General features: G+C 46.8%; 1 protein-coding gene across 1 annotated transcript in view; it reads left to right on the plus strand.

Annotated features, from left to right (window-relative positions):
- The window catches only part of Plxna2 (plexin A2), a 195,293-nt gene that overhangs the window by 116,437 nt on the left and 54,932 nt on the right, over positions 1 to 23,924 (plus strand). Inside the window, exons 5-11 of the mRNA XM_042681944.1 lie at positions 2,947 to 3,070; positions 4,694 to 4,847; positions 5,434 to 5,530; positions 7,979 to 8,093; positions 15,803 to 16,003; positions 17,293 to 17,389; positions 20,973 to 21,163. Of these exons, the coding sequence (XP_042537878.1) occupies positions 2,947 to 3,070; positions 4,694 to 4,847; positions 5,434 to 5,530; positions 7,979 to 8,093; positions 15,803 to 16,003; positions 17,293 to 17,389; positions 20,973 to 21,163 (979 nt within the window). The remainder of the gene's footprint in view (positions 1 to 2,946; positions 3,071 to 4,693; positions 4,848 to 5,433; positions 5,531 to 7,978; positions 8,094 to 15,802; positions 16,004 to 17,292; positions 17,390 to 20,972; positions 21,164 to 23,924) is intronic.

Here is a 23,924-nt window from a genome sequence, read left to right on the forward strand (position 1 = left end):
CTACATGGCCTCTCTCTTTCCTTCTCAGCTGTGTCGAAGTGGTATGGCTGTATCTTCATGCCATTGGGGACAGAAAAACTCATCAGAGTAGCTGTAGAATTTCTAAATTTCCCCTAAGACTGTCCTCATGTAGCCTTACCTAGAATACACAGCCAAGGGCATACTTAGGGTGTACTCTGGAGTCAGGAGGTTTGCACTCGATCTAGGGAAGGTGTGACCCTGGGCCGGTCCTCTGACAATTCCAGGCTCCCGTCTATCCTTCGCTAAATAGGGAAAAATGCGCAGTTCCCAGGTGAATTGTGAGGACTAAATAGAATAATAAGTGCTTTGGAAATAAGGAAGCTGGGAAGAGTCTACACAAATCAAAATAATTATTATGAACTCTGAGCCCTTGGGAGGCCCCTTCTGGCCTCATTATTTCATGATTTCAAGAAACCCATCTCACTCCCATTGGCCTGGTATCCCTATTCAGATACCTTCCCAGCCATTGAATACCAGCTGAATAGAAATGCAAAGATCACACTTAAACTTCCTAATTTGAAGAGCCCCCAGAGAGGGAGAAGGGGTGAAAACCAAAACGCGGGAGGCTGGCTAGGAATTCTGTTGCCCAATGGAGTTGGAAACTCCATGGCTCCGTGCCAGCCAGCAAACCATCTCCATGAAATGTGCTGGCTTTGGGGTGGAGGCGGAGGCAGAGGGCCAGAGTTCAGGGTCCTACACAATAGCTCTTGGCTTCCAGCCTCTGCAGCAGGTGTTGGGAAGCCTCTAGAGGGGGGGAGGAAGAGAGGGAGCGAGGCGCCTCACAGATGCAAAATCCGGACTGGATTTGAGCCCACAAATACACTGTTCCCTGCGTGGGTGTTGAAGGTAAGATTCCCAGAAAGTTTTACAGAAATACTATCAGCAAAACCCAGACAATACGTTGCCATGTATGTCAGCTGGGTAGTTAAGATGTCCGGGTCACCCATCTGTACCCCAGGAATAAGCCCAGAAAGTCAACTTGGCTCCATTCAGTGAGACTGACCTACCAGCTCTGTGGTGGGGAGAATTTCTTTCTCTGAGGAACCTGACATCCACTTCCAGATCCAGGCAAAGGCCCTGGGCTGCACCCCACTCTCACTGTTCAATGCCCCGTCCAGCTGTGGCTCTTACACCCACTTCTCCCTGCTCTGTCTTCCAGTGCCACTGCCCGTGGTACTTCTTACTCCTCACACACACAGCCAAATGATAAATCAGGGAGGATCATTTATTTAATAACAAGAACATCTGCTTCCCCATCTTGTACTAGTACCGATGGCCAATCAATAATGCCAAGTCTCCCAGCGGCCCCGGGGCCCCTCCCTTATCTTCCTGATCTGTGGTTTCTAGCATGACTGAGCCCAGATTACTTCTGTCCTCTGAACTCCTTGCGTGTCATCAGAAACTCTTCTAGACTTACCCAGGCACACCTTTCCCACTGCTCCACCTGCTAAGAGCACATGGAGCTAAGAGTTGTGCTGTCTCTGCTCAAAGCGGGTATCTACCTAGTCATCCTCATCTTCACCTAGACCTTCCTGTACTCCTCATACAACCACTATCACCAGCCTGCGCTGGCAATGAGAAGGTGAGCAACCCCAGATCCCAGCCTCCCCCCCCCCCCCCCGCCCCCGCCTTCTCATTCCCAGCCAGCCTCCTCAATGGAGACAAGAGGACAGAGGGAGATTACTAAAGAGTCACCGGGTCCTGGGGGATTGAAACCTTCCTGTCTCTTCTGTATGCTTTGCTCTTGCAAGTGTGTTATTGTCTCCCAGGCTATTTATCTCTGTTAGGGCTGTTTCCATAAATAGTATGATAAAAAAAAAAAAGAGCCATTTCAGGGAGTCAATGAGATAAAGGCTCCAGTCAAGAGCTCACTTTAGAGCTATCTTAAGGATTCACTTAAACCTCAATAATTCTTTTCTTTGACAGCATTCATATTTAGATCCATTATGTGCCTGCACAAAAAGCAGGGGGAGGAGCCCACGGGGGAGCTTGAGTGGGAATCGCGGCTTGATTATGGAGTCTGGTAGTGGCCCTGTGGCTGTTTGGTTTAGAGCTGTACCAGCCCCGTGGCATGTTCCTGTAGGACTGGAGAGGTGGTAACTCCAAGCCATGAGGACATCACCCTAGGCATCATTGTACCCACCAGCCACCATGGGCAGAGGAGGCTGGAGCGTGGAGAGAGAAAAGGCCACATAAGCCTTCTAACAGAAGCAACCCTGACCACAGCTCCTTGTCTGTCTCCAGGACCCAAATACTTAATACATACCATGTGACAGGTAGAATAGCTCAATGGCTAAAACATGGCCAGTAATTCACAGAGCCATTAATCTGCCAACAAGGTCCAAGTTGGGTGGCTTCACACAGCTAAGACCCTCTCCTGTTTGCTAACTTCTTCAGGAAGATAATAACGTTAATCACCGTCATGATTAATACTAGAATTGCCAGGGCTACCATACATGTACCTAGTACTCTAAGCACTAACCTCAATCCTTATAGTGGCCTTTTGAAGTGAAGTTTTATTATCATCCTCTTCCCTTTACAGAGGAGGGTACTGAGAACAGAGAGATTAAGTACCTTGCCCAGTGGGACAAGGCTAGAAGGAAATAGGCCTGGGGTTAGGACCTAGCACGCTTGTTCCAGAGCTTGTATTCTTAGCCACTTGCTGTACTGCTTTTCAAGCCCTCTCAGCTTTTCTGACGTGCAGTCCCCTGGAGTGCGCTCTTTATGTCTAAACTGCTTCCCTTCTGATGGGAATCAGTGCTCCTTCCTTAGACTGTCCCTAGCTGCATGCAGTGCAGATCATTTGGGGGTTCCCAATCATTGTGGAGAAGGGTAAAAAAATCACCATGAGAAGATAAACCAGACCTCAGGGCAGCAAACACCTCTTAGCAGGCCTGACCTCTTGTGAATCTGTATCCATGACAGGTGCTCCCGCAGGGACAAATGCCAAAGGGCCTGGGAACCAAATCGATTTGCTGCCAGCATCAGCCAATGCCTGAGCGTCACGGTGCAACCTGGCAGTATCTCGGTGTCAGAGCACAGCCAGTTGGTAAGTAGGGAGGAGCACGGAATTTACACCTGTGCAGGTAGGCTCCCTGAATGTTTGCACAATATGTGTACATTGATCAGACTTTTAACGTTCCGAGGAAACTTTCTAGAAAACTTAGGACAACTCCTGCTGTAGGGTATAGTCATTTCCCACACTGCTTGTAAATTTAGTATCTATTGATCTGTTTGTAAATCTAAATTTTGCATTGAGTAACAAACCTCTACAACACAGTGTTACCCAATACCAAATAACACATTCTTTAGTCTATGCCATATTTACAATCTTCGATTTGCTGAGCTCTCTTGAGAAATCTGCAAGTTGCTTTGTGTGTTTAGGGGTGTGTGTGTGTGTGTGTGTGTGTGTGTGTGTGTGTGTGTAAAGAGGGGTAAAAGAAAGACAGACAATTCAAAGGCAATGTATTACAGAAAATAAAGTAGCCTTTAACCACCTGCCAAAGAACAAACCAAAATATTTCATGTCCTCAGGCCCTAACTGTTATTTCATTCTGAAGGTTTTATGAGCATTCACGAATGTTATTAGTTAGTGATTGGGGTTTGTACAACCCCACCAGGAAGTGTGGGTGCCAAAGCAGGAAAGGTTGAGTCTAAGTCTCTCAGGCCCATGGAAAGGAACCTAGGACCGAAACTCAGGGACAAACAAATGCATGGGAAGCTGAGTGACATGGTGAAGAGAAAACCACTGCCACATGCTGATAGGAAGACAAAAGGAATCCAACCTTCTTGTGGTCCTCCACTTGGAGGCCACAGGGATATTTTCACCATGAGCCCTTGGGCACAACTCAGGGCCAAAGGAAGCCAGTCACATTTCTTACTGGTTCAAATCCCACCTAGACACTGCATTGTGGCCATAGCATATGAGCTCATCGAAAAGTGCCTTGAATTCAGAGCAGCATTTTGCTCAGTTAACAAAATTTTCTGAATATCTATTATATTTTTACCCACTAAAAAAGGAAGTCTTCGAACTGGTGAGGCTGAAATGTCATTGGACATCAGTCATTGGTGGTCACTTTTCTGATCCGTGAGCTTTTTGTGAACCACACTCCCCCTCCATCCCAATTCCAGGATTGCCACTGGAAAGTAGAGATCCCAGAAAGAACAGAGAAGCAGAGACTCCAGAAAACCCACAGCCTAAGTGTCCAACAAGTAAAGGATAGAATTCATGTCTTCCACCAGTCTAGCAAGCTCCTGGCCAGTCTGGTGAAGCTCACTCTCCCCGGACCCCAAGCTTAGACCTGTTCATGAAGACGTCAGCTCATGACTCACTTTCAAGTGCCCATGGTGCCTTGTAATTAATTTCCATGTCAAAAAAAAAAATGTGAGCAAGGTCTGAGATCGATTTTGGTACCTTTTCCTCTAAAGGCCCTAACCCCTAGAACTCTTTGGTACTGGACAAAATTGAAACATTAATAAGAATATGAATAAATACCTTGGCCTTGTGCACCACTGAGAAATTTATGACTCTGCTCAGTGACAGAGTTGGAAGATCACCTAGACCAATGTCCTTTTTTAATTGATGAGGTCAGGGGAAATTAGTGAGCAATAGGTCCTGGCTGGAAGCCTGGCCTAATGCCTGTATCTCCTGAGCAATTTGCTTCTCCCACAGCTCAGCCTGGTTGTGAGCGATGCTCCTGATTTGTCTGCGGGCATCTCTTGTGCCTTTGGGAACCTGACAGAAGTAGAGGGAAAAGTATCTGGAAGCCAGGTCCTCTGTGTGTCACCTGGGCCCAGAGACGTCCCTACCATCCCTCTGGACCAAGGTAAGAAATGTCCGCTGGGGAAAGCACATGCTAGGGGCAGCTCTGCTGTCATGAAGACAAGGTTCACAAATAGCAGATCTAGAAGTTGCTTGACCAAGCCTTCAGATGTGAGATGCTAATGTTGGCCTGTACAACTTGCTTGAGTTTGACAGCAAATGGTCCTGCCCCGAAGTGGAATTCAGGAAGCAAAGAAAGACTGGCTCCCATATCAGTTAAGGTAGCTTAAGGGTGCATTGCCTAAACACTGCCTGTTCCTTCTAATAACAGAAGTGGCTCTACTCCATGGTTTGGGAAGGGCTCTTTCCATAGAAGCAGAAGCTTAAGGGGTTCTAGCTCAGTACTTCAGGCATTGTTTTAGTAACTGAATATTGGAAGGGCTCCATGGAATCTGTTACTGCTTCACTGGGGCTGGGTCTAAGGAGCTGCCTGGTAATCCATCAAAGGGATTCTCTTGAAACAAGAGGGAATGAGAGGACTCCATATAACCAAGAGATCCCTGAATGGCTTAATGATTTGCTCTGTCTCTCAAGTTGCCCGTTTGGCCCCCAGGTTTTTAACTCCACTCCATTCCTTTTATTTTCCACAGACTGGTTTGGCCTAGAGCTGCAGCTGAGGTCCAAAGAAACAGGGAAGATATTTGTCAGTACTGAGTTCAAGTTTTATAACTGCAGTGCCCACCAACTGTAAGTACTTCTGGAGAAAAGCCTTGTCTGGGTCCAGATGTGGTCACAAGGCTTCTTCTCTCCCTGGCTCTTACCTTGTAGATCTAACAACTGTGTAGAAAACCAGAAGGATTATGCAGGCAGAATGAGAGGTCAAAAGTGGAGGAGAAATCTATACTGGCTGGTTCTGATCCTGTCTGGTGAAGAGAAACTGGACCACAGAAGCTGGGTACTCTGTACCCAGATGGGCGTCTGTAACAGGGCCATATCCGAGCCATAGGCTAAATAAAGCAAGAGTATTTAGTAAGGGGAGAGGTCAAACAACAGCTCTGTGCAGAGAGAGGCAGAATTGGAAATTATCTAAAGACCCATTCTCCCATTGCCTGGGCTTAGGACTGGCAGGAGATCTGCTGAATAGCAGCACTCCACAGGTATTGAGTCTGCGGAGTCCAAGCTACAGACGCAATAGGCTCAACAGCTTACAGCTGAGCCCTAAGGGGATCTTTAGCTATGAAAGGAGACAAGTAAGCCAGTCCTCCTTCTTTCTCCACCTCTGTGATCTTGATTTCCGTGATTAGAATAATCTAGTTCTACATTTCTGCTGTAGTCAAGAAAAGGGGATATTCCTGACTGAGTCCCTCTGGGACAACTCAATGGAATATTCTGAGAATGATAGAACAAGAGGTTTAAAAAAATGGCTGGTAGTAACCAGAGCAGGGCAGAGCTACATTACACAGTAGCTGAGTTGGACAAAAGTGCCCACTAGCTACTGCATTCCAACTCTGCTTTGGGAAATGCAAGCTTCTTTGAAAAAGAGCCTTTCAACTTCCTTCACAAACTAACGTGGTAGTAACAGAATCCATTGTTATCTCCATGGTAATCCAGTGTGATGTAACCATTTTCAATGATGGGTTGCTATGGCAACGAAGATGTTGTCACAGGCAGCAAGTTTTAGGGGGGGGGGGGGCGGGGAACAGGTCTCCTTGACAGCAAAGATTCCATCTTATTGCTAAGTAGTATCGATCTTACCCTTCTCTGCTCCTGTCATTCATAGTTAAAAGTCACAGAATCAAGTCCAGTTACCTCTTTATTATGGCAAACTGAGGTCCAAAGAGTATAAGTGTTACAAAGGCAGTTATACACACATACACACACACACACACACAAACACACACACACACACACACACACAGAGGTACCCTCCAGTGAAAGAACCAGGTTTAGAGCCTCAAATGATGGTGCTGTCCTTTGATTCCTGACTGTTATCATTGTTTGAACCATGAGATATCCAAAGCTAACCAATCAGAGAATATATGCACTAACATTGGGCTGATCTCAGAAACTACATAACTTACATAACTTTGGACATAATTGGGCCTGGGAAAGATGGACTAATGCACCAAATCCACCTTTGCTTTCTTGGCAATGACCCCTGGAATGAGCTCCAGACTCCCAGAGGTAATTGGAACCCCACCAGGTGGCGCCAGACTGCAAACCTGGTCTTGTATCAGTCTATTCAGGAAACACTAGAGTAGGGGTACAAAAGACGCACCTTCTTCCCTCCAAAAACATTTTTTTTTTTCATTACACTGGTCTGATCACAGACAAGGAGCCAAAATAATACACACTGCCTCCAAGGGGGAGCAGGGTTAAAAAAAAAAAAACAAAAAGAAAGAAATGCTCACCCTGGCAAGAAAGATGTGAGCCATATACATGGCTCCATGCCCGGGCTACCAGAGTCGTGGGACCAAATTTCTATTTAATACTGTTAACTCCCCCAAGCCCCAAACAGATGCTATGAACTGATTGCTAACACTCCAATGTTATTCAAGAGGTTGAAATAACAGGTGATTTAAGCTCGTGAAAATAATACTCACATTTACCATACTTTTCAAAACCATTTCTAGACATTATCTTATTTGATACCAAACAGCCCTGTGGAGTAGACAGGAATGCTTTATTCCAGACAGATGAAGAAACTTTGGTTAGGAGAGTGAAGTGACTTCCTCAGCCTGACCCAATGTCAGCAGCAGCAGAAGCAAGACGAGAATCAGATCTGCCCAATTTCTACCTCTGTGCTCTCTGCGCTACTCTGTCTTCTGGGCAGTAATGGGCTGGTAGCTGTTTAATTACTAGTGATAAGAAGGAAGGAACGCGATTCTTGACCCATTTCTGTGGTTGAAATACTCCCACCGTGGCCAGTTCCAATCTCAAGGAGAGTTGTCCGGAAAGAAAACCCAACTCCAGCAAACTATTGCTTTTTAAGTGACATTATTCCCACCCTGATCCCAATTTATCACCACTTTTCTGATGCCATGAATGTGTTGGAGAGAGAATCCATGGTTCTCAAGGCTAGGCAATGCTCCAGCCATCTACCCTCCACAAGACCAAGCCTAGCAAAACAGACTTCCAGACTTGATCGTGACACACAGTTGCCTAGTCTTCCCTCTTACTGTCCCTTCTATGCAGGTGCCTGTCCTGTGTCAACAGCGCCTTCCGCTGCCATTGGTGCAAGTATCGCAATCTCTGCACCCATGACCCTACCACCTGCTCCTTCCAAGAGGGCCGCATCAACATTTCCGAGGTAAGAAAGTACACCATGGCATAGAGCAACTCTGAGGGCCCCTTCCTCTTCAGATGGTCAGTTCAATGACTCGATCACTGCTCTCGTGCTGTTTGTCCTGATCATCTAAGAACCTGTGCCTACAGAAAAGCTTAGAGGTAACTGAGGTTGAGACTAAAAGCTTAGAGGAACCATACCCAACCACACAGACGCTGTGGTTAGAAGAACTCAGGGAATGGCCTCCAGTCTTTGAGTCTATATCCCTTTGCTTGGCTACTGTAGACTCAGTCTAATTTAACTGACCCTTCAGTCAACCACTCTTTCATGCTGATTTCTCTTCTAGCTCTAAAATTCAGGAAGTCTTTCATTCTGATGTGTCACTGGGTGGGTGGTTTTGTAGAAAGAAAGAGAAAGCCAGAGAAACTCAGCTAGTGGGAAGGACCAGGCATTGCTGAATGTCCAGTTTGATCATCTACTCCCAGCCCCATTGCTAAAGCCTGATCTGCCTTTGTGAAATGTTCCACTGTTTATCCATTCAATGAATATTCCATTCAATGGATTATTCATTGATGTGGACTTTTTTTTTCATGTTCCTGGTATGCCTCCGTTCAGTGAAGCCTGCTATGTCAGTTTCTGTCTCCCGGGTCTGGTGCTTTTCATGCATGGCTAGTGGGGTTTGAACAACTCAAGAGACCAAATGTATTCATACAAATGCACATATGCATATGTATCCATTTCCCTTTTGTTCTATCTTTTGGAAAACTTGCAAATACTAATAAATATTACTACAGGGTTTCATCCACTACTACTGGCTTTTCTACATACATCTCTCTCTTGCAATAGACTTAAAGCTACTTGAAGGCAAGAATCATGTCGTAGCTTTAGTACCTTTTCAGTGAATGTCTGTAAACTACATGTTTGAAAAAAAATGGATGGGCTGTAATCTCTGCACCTGAGTGCTGAAGATGAGAAATAGTGTCTGTTTGTCTGAGATTTCAAAGAACAGACCTCTTGTGTCTTCTAACCTTGATGGCCATAGAGATGGTTTCCATGGCTGTAGACCTTGACAGGGTTGGCCTTGGGTTCTTGTGAAACAATGTGTCTCATCCTATGCCATCAGAAAAGTAGAATTTGTCTGTCTTGAGTTGGAGGGACGTTGAGATGGTGCTCATAGGTGGCGTTTAAGGCAGACCCCTGCCTCCCCCCCAGGTACCTCTGAACGGCGGAACCAGGCACCTAACATCCCAGGAATGGTCCACAGCGATTTTCCTCTAACAAAAAGACTTTTTCTTTGCAGCTAACTTGCAAAGCACTACACTGGTCTTAGTGAACACTAGAAATTAACTCCAGTCTTTGAATTCTGCAAAGGTACAAAACCAGTCTTCTCACTGAGAAAAGTGCTCCTGGGCTGAAGGTATAGGTTCACCCAGTCTGGGAGTCAATTAGAAGACTGGCTAAATGGGAGAGCAGACAACAAGAGGGCCCGGCCAGAGTGAAGGCTGGGCAGTAGAAGATTGTGTACAATGGTCTCAGAAATTGACCTTCGTGTTGTCCATTTGAAACTGCTAAATTCCTTAATCCAAAACATAGAGGAGGACACAAACCCAGAGATGTAGTCCCCCAGTTCATATGGGGACTAGAAGCTGCTGCCCTCACTTTGTGCTGGGACCACCCCACAGGCAGAAAGAAACCCAACGCCAAGCCTGAGCATGACCTGCAGCTGGATCGAGGGCAAGCAGAGTGTCACAAAGAGCAAGACAAATAAACTCTGCTGGGGTGTGCACAGAGGCCCAAGGGCTGGGCCCCGAAAGACTAATTGGAAGCAGGCCCAGCCTCCTGCCTTTAGGAGCCACCACAATTCAGCTTTTTCTTGGCCACCTAGGAGAGATTCGGACATTCCAGAGAGCAGAGAGCAGGCTGAATAGTAGCTGTTGGCTCCCTGATACTCAGGATTAAATTAATACCAAAAGAGCCCCAGGGACAAAGCTGGAGACTTCTCATGACCTTTCAGTCTCATTTTCTATCCTTGCTGGTCCTTAGGGTTGGAGAACCAGGGTTCCCCCTGTCTCCCTCACTTCCCCATCTCCCTGAGTGGGGTTGGATGACTGCCATGTTGGTCATGTGCACATGACCCTCTTACCACCTAGGTACTAACTTTCTGGGCAGCTGAGAGGGAAACCCAGACTCCATCTAGCACTTGACTTTGTTCAGGAGAGGAAATAGGGTGCCAGTTTCCAACAAGGTTGACTACAGTAGCTTTCAGCCACCCTCAGTCACACATCCTTTCCCAGCAAATAGCTCCCAGGCCAGGTTCTTTTCTTTCCAACATTCTGCTTTTGGGGGAAGGGGGTGGAGGAAACCTTGTTCCTGAAAACTCTAGAAATAGCAAAAATGCATGTTCCTAGCTTGAGTAAGGTTTTCCTCCCTCTCTCAGGAGTCCTGTCTGATTTCTCCACGCTGTTTTAGGAACTGGAAAGCTTTAGCTGTCTCTTTGGAGCTCCTTAAATATCTTTTTCACACTTCCAGTAAGACCTTCTCCCGACTTTCTATTTTAAAAAAAATTATGACTAACTACTTCCTAGAAGCAATAGGTAACTGGTTAGCTCCACTGATGACTATAGCAATATTTGTGTATCACACACTTGTAAGTTTTTCACCTGTGGCAGATTCTCCGTGTGCTGCTCATCCAGGAAGACACCCTCAGCATTGCCTGCAAACTTGTTAGAAACTCAAATCCTTGGGTCCCATCCCAGATGAGCCCGAAGATTGAGAACCACTGACATATGGCATTTCAGTTGATTCTCAAAACAGCCTCTCAGATTCACATAATTCATATCTGACATCTGTAGTCACCAAGATGCCAACAGTTGCTTTGTGTGTTTGGGGCTTTTTTTGTTGTTTTTTGGGTTGTTTTTTTTTTTTTTTTTGGTGGAGAGGGGGGGCTTACCCAAGGCCACAAAGAACTCAGGCATCAAAAAAAAAAAAAAGCTGATGAGTTTGCTTTTGACAGAAAAATCAGGGTCTGTGAATATGGGAATATGGCAGTCCCAAATGGCGTGGCCACATTTGGCAGGTGTGACTTCCATCTGGCCCCTTGCTGTTGGTCGTGAGGGCTCAGGGTGTGGCTGGAACAGCACAGACCTAGCTCCACAGATGGAGAGACTTCCCATGGAAAATGGGTCAGCAGTGTCATTTCCAGAGAAAAACGACAGCAGCATATGAGGTGCATCTGCCCACATCCTTCCCCAGGACTGCTGTGCCAATTCTACACCGAGGCCTGACAACCAAGAACAGCTGTGCCACACAGAATGCAGTTCAGAAATTAGCATATTAGTCGTTGATGTCCACTGAGGGCTTATTATACATGCCTCTCTCCCCCCCCCCCCATATGCAGTAATAATACTAAATACATTTGTTAATCCAGCTTGTTACCTCCTATACCACGTTTTTACATCCCCCTGCCAGACTGTCTTCTACACAGCCTAACTTTTCATCATTGGTACCATCTTATAGATGAGGAAACTGAATTCCAATGGACCTATCTCTCGAGCATTTTTAAAGTCGTGAGCCAGACCTCTCTACCACTTAGAGCACAGCACCTCTAGGACGGGGCCCCTGAGCCTCTGGCTCCCTGGATGGGATCAGGCTGTGACACAGTGTTAGCGAACGAGTGGGCGCACCAGTATGTACAGCTTTCAGCTATTAAAGCTCATCTCTCTCCATAGCTAAACCAGGCCTAGCGAGATGTAGATACATAAATATCTTCTTTACACCCTGTCCCGGGGGAAAGATAGAACCAAATAAATCCGATTAGCTTCCCAGGATGCTGGCTGCTTTCTCTCTTTGAAGTCCAGTGGGTGAAGATAATGCCATTTCCACATGGGAGAGTCGTTTCTGAGGACTAACAGGTCCCCAGCAAAGGATGTAGCAGAGCAGAGCCAACCTAAGGAGGCAACGCAGCCCCAGGATGCATCAGGGTCTCTTCCCTCCTCCTCTTCTCCAGCTCTGGGGGCATTCTCAAACAAGACATTTGTTCATCTTGATTTAAACTAAAAAGCCTACGAAGAAGGCAGCCTGGCTTAAGTGGGCCTGCAGACAGAGGAGGGAGAAGACAACTTAAAGATGTCATTCAGAAAGTCGTGGATAGTTCTGAGACTGTTACTAGCAGTCATAAAATTATTCTGCAAGCCTGATCCCAGTAGATCACATGTAGAACCCTAGATGCTCAGGAGGCTGAGATGTGAGGATCAAGGTCCGAAGCCAGCTCAGGGCAGGAAAAGTCTATTAGCTTCTTATCTCCAATTAACCACCCCAAACCAGAAGTAGAAATGTGACTCAGGGGGTGGAGTGCCCCAAATGGACAGCATCTGCTTAGGACACAACCATTTCTTTCCTGCGCCTTAGAGAAAGGGAAAAAAATCCTGTTCTGCCTTACCTGAGCTCAATGGCCAAATAAACAAAGTCCAAGGCATTCTTTGGGTTACTGTGGCAATCTTGGAGCCTACATAGGCATTTGAGAAAATACTTCTCATTGTCTCTAAATCAAGTTGCCACACTATAGCACACGATAGGAAACTTTTCTAATTCCACTTTTAAAAAAGAAAGAAAGAAGCAGGTACTCATGCTAGTCCTAGCTGCTTAGGAGGTTAAGATCTGTTTTATCACACTTCAAAGTCAACCACATCAAGAAAGTCCGTGAGACTCATCTCCAATTAACTACCAACAAGCTGGAAGCAGAGCTGTGGCTCAAGTGGTAAAGTGCCAGCCTTGAGCAAAGAAGCTAAGGGACAGTATTCGGGCCCTGAGTTTAAGCTCCAATACCAGCACACACGCAAAACAAAATCTCATAAGAGTACTCATAAAATCTATTCAGGCTGTACTGCACTTAGACTGGGCAGAAAGTGTGTGTGTGTGTGTGTGTGTGTGTGTGTGTGTGTGTGTGTGTGTGTGTGTGTACACATGTACGTGAGTGTGTGAATGTGTGTTGTGTATATAGTCATCCTTCCATATCCATAATGGCTTGGTTCCAAAGCCCTTAAAAACAGTAAAATCTTCCAGATGCTCAAATCTCTTATACAAAATGAGAGCAATATTTGCATAGAACCTACACACATCCTCTCATATATTATTTTTGTCTTTTCTTTTTTTGGTACTGGGGATCAAACCCAGGACATTGCACTTGCAAGGCAAGCGCTTTGCCCCTGAGCTACACTTCAGCCCCTTCTCATATATTTTAAATCACCTCTGAATCACCCATAATACCTAATTCGATGTAAATGCTATTTAAATTGTTGTTATGCTTTCTTGTTTAGGGAATAATGGGGATAATGACACGGGGAAAAGTCAGTACATGTTCGGCACAAATATAATCATTTTATTATTTTCTTCAAATAATTTTGGTCCCTGGTTGGTTGAATCCATCATGGATGCATAACCCATGGATACGGAGGGCTAATTGTCCCTTTTTGTCAGCAAAGCTAAAAATATTCTACCATCTTGTTTACTAACCTGAGACATCATATTTCTAAAAGCACATCTTTAGGATCCTGCTACTGAAATTTGAATTTATTCTCTGAGCTCATTAAGGGATGAGAAACAACAGCTCATCATTTATAATACATTGACTGGCTCAGATTCTGAAAATTTCTCTCTCTCTCTCTCTCTCACACACACATACACACACACACACACACACACACACACACACACACACACACACTATTATACCACAGCAAATTTAAATTCTAATCAATTAGATTCAATATTGATTTTTTTAAAAACCACTAACAGAAAGTAGCGTCTCCTTTTCCATGCAATGCCTGGGTTTCTCTAAAGTGGTGTTCAGGTTGTTTTTTGTTTTGGGGTTTTTTTTTTCCTTGGCTATAAATATATGAAAGACTCTGTCAAGAGTGCCCGCAGGGAATGAAAGTAAAAGTGCAGTAAAGAGCAAGTTTATGAGTTGGCAGCTTGAGTGACTGGCTCCTGAACACGGCCCATCTGTTCTGGGGCTGCCTTAGGATCCTGTCCCTCCTCATGGAAGGATCTGCCTGGAGTCCTCATGTGCATCTTGCTGACTGACAGGCAAGGGGCAGCTCCCAGTGATCCTAGAGTCCATCCTGGCCTTCCTAGACAGATTTCCACAGGCCATTTCCCCTGGCTCCAGCTCTTTGTAACTTCTCAGGATTCCTAAATAGATGAGATCATGTAGTTCAAGCTGCCGTGACCATCTTCAGCCCCAGGGTTGGGATTGAAACTCCCTCCAAGTCACGTGATGATTCCAAAAGGCACAGCTTCACCTCATCGTTCACAAATCTATCAAGCTGGACTAAAAAGAAATTGGAAGATCCTGTTATTGCTTTATTCTTTATACTGAATCCTCCCACAAATAGTGATCAAATGCCCACTATACCTCAGACACTGAGATGAAGACCAGCTGTGTAGGGGGTGGATCTGATGCTTCCTAATCTTCAAGACGTTCACAGCTCAATAAAGACAACAAGTCCACAAGAAGTGGGCAGTTCTGTGGGCTAAACCACATACAAAGGCCCAGAGGTAGATTCAAGAAGAGAGTGATACTTTAGAACTCTACGTTCGGTACGGAAAGAATCACAAGGTTTAAAAAAAAACAAGCCAGGCAGTGACTCTCCAGATACCTAGCAAAGACCTCTATTTCACAAGGCTCCTAACAGAGATTTCTCCTGGCAATCAAGAGGCATCTTTCCTCAACAGAGACCATCCACACCTTGCAGGAAGCCTACCTGTCTCAGCTCTCAGGCAGCAAATGCCAGTAGCACCCTCTCTAGGCCTTGTAGCAACAGGAGACCGAAGCATCCCTCCAGGAACTAATGTCAAGGAAAAGAGGATTGAGAAACTGAAGCCACCTGCAAGAACTCCTTACTGACCCTGGAGAAGGCAAGTGATTTCACACGGAGATGACTTCCACAGCCTCACTGCCAGGGGCTACCTGGCTCCGATCTTCCTGGAGGGAAGGCAGAAAGAGGGGCCTGGAGCCCTGTTGGGGGTAGTATTGGATCTCTGGTAGAGAAGCAGCATCCAAGACATAGAACTGAAAAAGAAATCAATTCTCTTTCTCACTTTCCTCTCTCCGGATCCTTCCCACGGCCCCTCCCTACCATGACTTTCTTGTTTGGGTTTTGTTTTCCAAAGCAACATGGCACTCACGCAGGGCCTGGTAATGGAATGAGATAAAAAGCCCGAGCAAGTATTTAGACCATTGCTGGGAGGGCTTGATCCCCCTTGCTGGAAAGCCCAGCTCAGCTGGAGCTGAGAAGCTGGAGCTGCTGATAACGACATGCCCCGGGCCTCGGACAGTGCAAGGACCAGAGAGCCGGAGCTGGGAACCCGAGGGAACCAGAGGCGGGGGTGCTGGAGTCAGGGGCAGGGACACGCGGCAACTCTTTCATCTGCTGTCTCGGGAGATAAAATCCACAGCGTGCCATACTGGTGCTTGAAAATTAATTCCTAAATTGTAACACATACACGCTAGGTACAGGACAGTCTGTGGAATGAGGTGGGCAGGAGCTAAGAGGGATTTCACTTTCCCTGCTGACTCAGTGTGTGACCCTAAAATGAGGTAAAGCCTTTTCTTGTGGGTGGCTCTCCTGGGTATGCGAGGGTCTGGCCTGGCATCCAGCCCCTTCCCCTGCCCTGGTTCAAGTAAGAAGCTGTGAGCTAAGTCCAGATGGACCCTCTCGGCTTCCTCCCCTCAGGACTGTCCCCAGCTGGTGCCCACGGAGGAGATCCTAATTCCAGTCGGAGAGGTGAAGCCCATCACCCTGAAGGCTCGAAACCTGCCTCAGCCCCAGTCTGGCCAACGTGGCTACGAGTGCGTGCTCAACATCCAGGGGGCCATCCATCGGGTCCCTGCCCTGCGCTTCAACAGCTCTAGCGTCCAGTGCCAGAACAGCTCGGTAAGAGACCTCACGCCAGGGTCCTGCTGGAACTCAGTTTGCTTATACACCTCTGGCCAAACCCCAACCTGACCTGCCAGCTTCCAGAACCCTCCAGGGCCGTGGATTGACCAACCTCACACAACTGGGGGACAAAGTATATGTGTACCCTGGGCCCTGAGCCAGGAGAGAACCCATTAAGGAGATGAATTCTGAGAGCAGCTCAACAGCAGAAGATTAGTTCTTGGGGTGCTGTCTAAAGTTTAAAGGTCATGTCTTTACCTTTAGAGAAACTTTAGTGCAAGTAAGACAATTCTACCCCACACCATGTCCCCCATAAAAGACATGAAGAAACTGCAGGTCTATCCTTACAGAGAGGAAAGGGGAGAACGAGGGAAGGGGCGATGAGGTAGGAGGGGAGAAGAAAGAAGGAGGCCGGAGCAGCAAGGGTTAAAGCACTCTCTGAATGGCGGACAGAAAGCACCGAGGTGTTTAATTATAATTCTAGCCCAGAGAGGATCTTTTTATCTGCCAACGACCTGTCTCTGACTGTGGGGGGTCAGCTCGGAGATGGGGGAAAACGTGACAAAGGTGTTGAGGGAAGCTAATTCGCCTGGGAGAGATAAAGAGAATCTGGGCCTCTTATCAGGGAGCTGTCAGATTCTGGGGTCACAGGCGCTTGATAGAATTTGTAATGGTGGAAGGCCGCCAAGCGCCAGGGGAAGGCGGGTTGAGGGGGGGGTGGGGAATGGAGCAGAAGAAAGGAGGAAGGCCTCAATTCAGCTGGGGGCAAGCGTGCAGCCAGTGGGCCACCCTCCCGAGCGAGCTAAGTGAGCAGGATCAGGATCTGGGCTGGGGGAATCTCCTTCCCAGAGGTGTGGTAGCAGCTGGCCCAAGTGGAGGGGCTTCTTCTACAGTGAGTGGAAGCTTACGGTTCCTCTGTGGGATCCACAGGAAAGAAAGTCCAATGGGTCCCAGCCGGACTTTCATGGTGGGGGGAGGGTAGGAGAGATAAGGAAGACAGTAGTGACATCTCGTAGGAGACAGGAAACCAACCAAGATGCAGACAAGTGTATTCAGAGACAGGCAAACTGAAGATGCCCATAGGACAGCAAGAGAGGAGACGTTTGGAGAAGTAAAAGCTTGGATCCGATCATGGAAAGTACTGGTGTAGGTGGATCTTGGTAGTGTTACTGGTTCAGAGTCAGGCACAGGGTATCCTCATGCAGTAGCGTGAGGGTCTGCTCTGCACCCGGGCTCCCTGGGACAGACAGCCCCCCTACCCACGGGCTGCTCATCTCTCCCTGCAGTACCAGTATGACGGCATGGATATTAGCAACCTGGCTGTGGATTTCGCTGTGGTGTGGAATGGCAATTTCATCATTGACAACCCCCAGGACCTGAAAGGTAAGCAGTTACTTCCGGGTAGAGGTTTGATCTTTTCATGACCCCAGAAAAGACTGGGGCTGGAGCGATCAGAGCCGGCCAGCCGCTGTGCCTTGAATAATACACTCCCTGTGTCAGCGGAACTCTTCACAGGTTCCTAAAGCAACATTTGGAGCCATCAAAGGAGTCCTGTCGGGAGCTCTGTTTTATTACACCCAGAGCATCCGCCGAGCGGCTGCCTGCTCATCCACGCTATTCTTTGGCTCCTGGTGACTTTGAAGTGTCTGTGGAACCTGACCTAGGAGAACAGCAGGCAGGAACGTCCTGCCAGTTTCTCTGGAAATGGAGATATTGTTTTCATGCAGGCTGTCATTCGCCTGTCCTTGGCTTGGTCATGGTCACTGCACAAAGAAAGCCTTTTAGGCTGTGCTCCTGGTCTGGGGGCGGGGAGGGGGGTGGGAGGGGCCAGCTCAACAGCTCAGGCTCACATCTGGAGCAGCTGGAGCTCAGGAAAGGGAGCTGGGCTGGGGCAGGAAGGGGAACTCATGCGGGCAACCTTTATTCACTAGCATATAAACACAGGTTGATTTTGTCTAGTGTGTAAGACCCAGATTCCACCCTACCCTCAAGGGTGAGCCAAACGGACTGATTATTTCTAAATTGTTTTCTTAATCGACACAATTCAGAAAAGTACACTGTCATTATTGCCACCTTATAGACCAGGAAGCTAAGACCCCCAAGAGCTTAAGAAATGGGCCACAAGTCAGATAGCAAGCCAGGATTTGAACAACAATCAAAGCACACGGCTGATATCAGGTACCAATGGCCATGCTTGTAATCCTAGCTACTTAGGGAGCAGAGATCTGAAGATTGAGGTTCAAAGCCAGCCTGAGCAGAAAAGCCCAGGGGGAAAAAAAAAAGCCAGAAGTTGAGATGCGTTTCAAGTGGTAGTGCATCTGACTTGAGCAAAAAAAGCCAAACAAGAGCCCAAGGCCATGAGTTCAAGCTCAAGTACAAGCACGAAAAAAAATAATAAAATAAGATAAAAATTGCAGAGCTGGTAAGTAAACACAACCACACTTATAAGTAAGTAGAGTTAGTGGCAGCCTCTGCTTCTACCTATGGAGCACCTCTCCAGGCACCAAAATGGGGAGCAAGGTCACAGCAGGAGCCTGGCAAGTGTCTTGGTGTCTCCGGAGCTGCCCACTCTTGTCTTAGACCCTGCCATGAAAACTAAGCTGCTTGAACTAGAAAAGAGGAGCTTGAGCCAGGGAGATTTTCATTTCCTCCTTCTTCCTCATTCTCAAAGGAGATTTTTTCCCCTCATCACTAGGAGATAGGAGACACGGGGCTTAGATCCCAGAGGTTGCCTTTGCACCTGGAGCCTGGGAACAAACAGCCACACCTCAAGACTGTCTGCACATCTCCTGTGCTACTTGCTGCTCAGGCAGTGTGACCTTGTCTTCCCACCCATACCCACCCAGAGCCTGTGCATGGGGTGAGCATCACTTAGTGCACCCACGGCTTTCAAAGGGCTCACAGCCAGGTGCCAGTGGCTCACATCTGTCATCCTAGCTACTCAGAAGGCTGAGATCTGAGGATCACGGTTCAAAGCCAGCCCAGGCCAAAAAAAAAGTCTCCAATTAGCCAGCAAAAAGCCAGAAGTGGAGTTGTGACTCAAGGGATAAAGAATCAGTCTTGACAAAAAAAAAAAAAAAAGTCAAATTAAAGCATGGTACCCTAAGTTCAAGCCTAGTACTGGCAAAAAATAAAAAAGATTCAGGTTCCCAAACCCAACAAACCAGAGCTACGTGCACTCAGTCCTTTTCTTCATCCAGCGGCCTGACCTGTGCAGTGCAGAGAAGGATGCTCATCGCCCAGTCCTCAGGGTGAGCGCGTGACCAGGGACCATGTAGTCCATATTTATAAAAGCTCCTTGAGTACCTCTTCACTTTAAGGACCTCATTTCCTGCCCTCTAACTTCAGAAGCCATAGACAAGAGGTTGTTTAAATATAGTCTATGCATCTGGGGCTGAGGGTTGCTAGACAGGCTAGAGCAATAGGAAGAAAGCTTATAGAAGAATAAAGTCTATGCCTCCCCTGGGTATGTAACTGACCTCCAGCAGAGGTACACTGCCCAGTCCTGGAAGCTTAGGTCAATGTGACCAGATGAGTTAAGAAATATCTTTGACTGCAGTCATTCCCCAATATCCATGGTGGGTTGGTATCCAAGACCACTGAGACACCAAAAACCAAGGATGCTCAAGTTTCTTATATGAAATAAGGTAATGCTAACTAAAGGCCAGGAACTGGTGGCTTACACCTGTAGTCCTAGCTACTCAGAAGGCTGAGATATGAGGATCACAGTTTGAAGCCAGGCCAGGCAAGAAAGTCCATGAGATTATCTCCAATTGACCACCAAAAAGTCAGAAGTGGCACCATGGCTCAAGTAACAGAGCACTAGCCTTAAGCACAAAAGCTCAGAAGCAGTGCCCAGGTCCTGAGTTCAAGCTCCAGGACCAGCTCACACACACACACATACACAATTTCAAATCATCTCTAGATTGCTGATGATGTGTAATACACTGCAAATGCTACATGGATAGTTATAATTTATTGTTCAAGCAGTAATGATGAGGAGTAAAAGTCTATGCGAGTGGAGTGCAGATTCTTTTTTTTTTTTTTTTTTCAAAAATGCTTTGGATGCAGAATCCATGAATATGGAGAGCCTGCTGTATTCAACCTCTGGAGAATTCTTCAGGAACTGGGTTCAAAACCCTGCCAGGCAAAAAACTAGACTAGATTCACACACCACAATTCTATCAGCTAGCTGCCAGGGCATTGTAAGTCATTCAGAGAAAAAGCATATGTGACCTGTTAAGGAACCAGTTCATCCTCTCTGGGGACAGGACTGAGTCACCCTCTCTCCGTACCTGCAGGGCCTCCTCTTGGCCAGACACCAGCCTGACTTTAAGCCCAAGCTGACTCCTCTCTCAGATCCATGCTCTTTGCATTGTTTCAAAGCGCTTGCTCCTTCCTTGGGCTCTGGCACCTAGCAGCACAGAGAGCTGGAGCGTGAGGACTTCTGTTTGGAACACTAATCTTAATAAGCTGGGAGAGTCATTACATCTCTCTTTGAGCTTCCCTTTTACCTGTAATGAGGAACTAAACCCCTTGCCTCGTGAAATGAGGGCCATCTGTGAGCACCTGAGAGACAGCAGCCTAAGAAGACAAGCTGAGTTCAAAGAAAAGATAATAAGCATGTATAGAGCATCAGATATGTCACGGTCCCTGTGCTGAGCACTTACTATACAAATACCTCACTCAAACCTCCAAAAAAAAATGATTATCGCTGTGTTGGAGATAGATCAACAAGGTTAAATACTTTGTCACATTGCTAGGAAGTCTTGAAGCCACAGCTCAAGCCCTGATCTAACTCAACAACTTAGAAAGCGCTAGGAACGAGCTTCCATGTATGATTCATTTCTGCCAGTTATTTTTGCAATGCTGAGAATCAGGGGTGCTGTCTATGATCGGGGACCTCCAAGAAGAGGGCAGGCCTAGGGTGAGCAGCTGACCGTGACCCGCCCTCCTCTCTTTGCAGTGCACCTCTACAAGTGTGCGGCCCAGCGGGAGAGCTGCGGCCTCTGTCTCAAGGCTGACCGCAAGTTCGAGTGTGGCTGGTGCAGTGGCGAGCGCAGATGCACCCTCCACCAGCACTGTACCAGCCCCTCCAGCCCCTGGCTTGACTGGTCCAGTCACAACGTCAAATGCTCCAACCCCCAAATCACAGAGGTGAGTTCCAAAACTATCCTAGAGTTAGAAAGCAGATGATGGGGGTTATGGAAGAGATGGGGAAGCTGGGGCTTAGGGGGGAATGAATGCCGGGAGTTAGTGCATCTCGTATGGGAGGTGTGGAGCCCTCTCATTTGTGTCTTGATACCTGTGTCCAGACATAAAGTACAGCTTATGTGTGTTCTGGTGGCCATGCGTGAATGTGTGTGCCTGTGTGCATGGTACATGCACATAACAAGCAAGGCAAAGCCGGCCCAGTCACCCTGCCAGGTGGACTGAAACAGGTTGGGAGAAGAGATTGTTTCCATGGTGAGTAGACATGTAGAAAGCAAGGTTTAGCTCTTCCCAGCAGGAAGGTGACTTGGGGGAGTTGTAATTAGTTGAAAAGTTGCAAAGTTGAAAACAGATGGGATAAAGACAGACACTTACAGTTAGCCACCCTCCCGTTTTTCCCAGGGTTTGGTCTTGATCTCAATTTGTTTTGTGCCTTTTAATAGGAAGAAATAGGTGATTAATTACACTGGGTGGGGGGAGGGAATGATGTTTCCAAAATTGCCAAGGGAGGATGAATAGATGATGTGGCTGAAAAATGCAGCTGTGTGGGGTTTGAATGGCCTACGAGAGGAATCGTGGTACTTAACTTGGGTGGCTTTGTGTGCGCATCACTCTTCAGGGCTTCCCTATTCAACAACTGTCACTCGCGCTTTGAAACTAATTGCACATTGCTTGCTGACTAGAAACAAAGGCTTGGGCAGGTAGTGCAGTGGTCTGCAGGCATAAGCAAGCACAGAGAGGCTCCTTGTCTGAGTTGATGTACGCTCTCTTTCTACCTGCCCCATGTCAGCCAGAGCAAGTAGCTAGCCTGCTTCTTCCCTATGTCACAGAACATTGGGGAAATTCTGGAGTACCTCTGCAGTCCTGACAAACAAAAAAAAAAAACCCTCAGATTAATTTAAGAGAAACAAAAACCTCAAGATCAAATAGATAGTATTTATCTTTAGACAAATTATTTGAACAGGGAGCAAATATTTATTTTGTGTGCTGCGCCTGGTTACATTTAATCCTTACAACATGGGAGGTGAAGTGTTCTCACCTCCATTGTACAGATGACGAGAATGAAATGCAGGGAAATTGAGTGACGTGCGCAAGTTCAAGGGCTAAGTGGCAGAGCCAGCATTTGAGTTCAGATTTAATTATGAATTCTTCTTATCAAGTTCTCCATGATTTGCTCAAGTAACACAAAGCAGAAGGAAAAAAGTGGTGCTCTCCCTTCCTTAATGTCTAGCCCTTTCCTAGCGTGTATAGACAAGATAAATACACCTGTCCACATGGTTGTATATCCCCAGGAGAAGGCCGAGCTCTGAGAGATAACATGGTGCATCTCAATCCTCCTGCATGAGTAGAAGGGGTTGCGAGGATGTAGACCCTGCCCCTCAGAGAGTGGGTTGCTTCAGTCCCGTTTTATTCTCAGATGCGCTCAGTGATGCCTGCTAATTTCCCCCGTGTCTTTATTCCACCAGAAGCCAATGCCTCCTGGGGCTGATGAGGTGGCCCAGGCTCTGCGTTTGGGCAGCTAGCTTCCAGAGCTGCTCAGGGCTCCGTGCCTTCTCCCCAGTCCTAGTGATTTCTGTAACTGCTGGCCTGAGAACTTGCACCATTCTCTAATGCTTCTGTGGCTGCAGTTGACAGTCCCTGACAGCACCTGTGGTGCGAGGAGCTTAAATTAGGCAGGAACTAGAGTCCACCAGCACCTCCCTCCCCTCCCCACCATGGGAACTGCACCAGGCAGTGTCTTTCTGCTCCCTGCCTGACTGGAGCCTCAGCCCAGCCCCGAGGCAAGCTGCTCACTGGGAAACTTCTGCCTGGGCTGCCCCTGCTCACTGACCGGGGACTGCCAGGCTGCTCTGTTCACAGAGAACACCCAAGTTACAGGAGGCTAATTAACCCCCCCCAGGTAATTAGGCTGTAATTGATTTTCCCAGTGAACATATCAGCAAGGGGTCACAGGCCTCAAGCCTCCTGTTGGTGATTTTTATGTGGAGGCTATTGAGAAAGGAAAGAGCATCTTTGAGAAGAGATCAGTGCTCGCTGTGTCCCAACATGTCAGGGACAGGAATGTGGGAGGGGACACACAGGCCAGAAGGATCTATCTACCATCATCTGTCACATTGTCTTTCTGTTTATGTCCCCTTCCTTCACCTGACCCTCATTTCTCTGTCAAAATCATCTTCTGTTTACCTTTTTGTCTTTGAAACAATTTCAAACTTGTATTAAAAAAAAAAAGGTACCGAAATAGTACAAAGAACTTTCCTATTCCCTTCACCTAGCTTTTTCAAAATTAGCATCTTACATAACCACACTACAATTACCAATTAATATCGATACAATGAAAAAAATCTAATATCCATACCTTATTAGCGTTTTTTTTCCTGGTTGTTCCTGGGATATCCATTTCTCTGGTCCAGAAGCCAATCTAGAATCGAATCCAAGATTAAATCCAGAATCTAATCCAGGATCCCTGTGACATTCTATATCTGATCTCCTTAGTTCTTTAAACCACTGTTTCTTTTTCTGTCTGTTGAAAAGTATAGGGCTGTTATTTTGTATTGTCTCTCTCAATTTAGATATGTCTGATCCTTCCTCATGATTAAATTTGAGCTACATATGTTTGGTAAGAAATACTAAAAGAAAAATTAGGGTGCGTATCAAAAGGGTATAGGAACCAAACTGAAAGGGATCCAAATGGCCAAACCTAGAGCCA

This window comes from Dipodomys spectabilis, unplaced genomic scaffold, assembly GCF_019054845.1.
Source record: "Dipodomys spectabilis isolate Male_0828 unplaced genomic scaffold, ASM1905484v1 ptg000069l, whole genome shotgun sequence".
In the NCBI taxonomy this organism is placed as follows: domain Eukaryota; kingdom Metazoa; phylum Chordata; class Mammalia; order Rodentia; family Heteromyidae; genus Dipodomys; species Dipodomys spectabilis.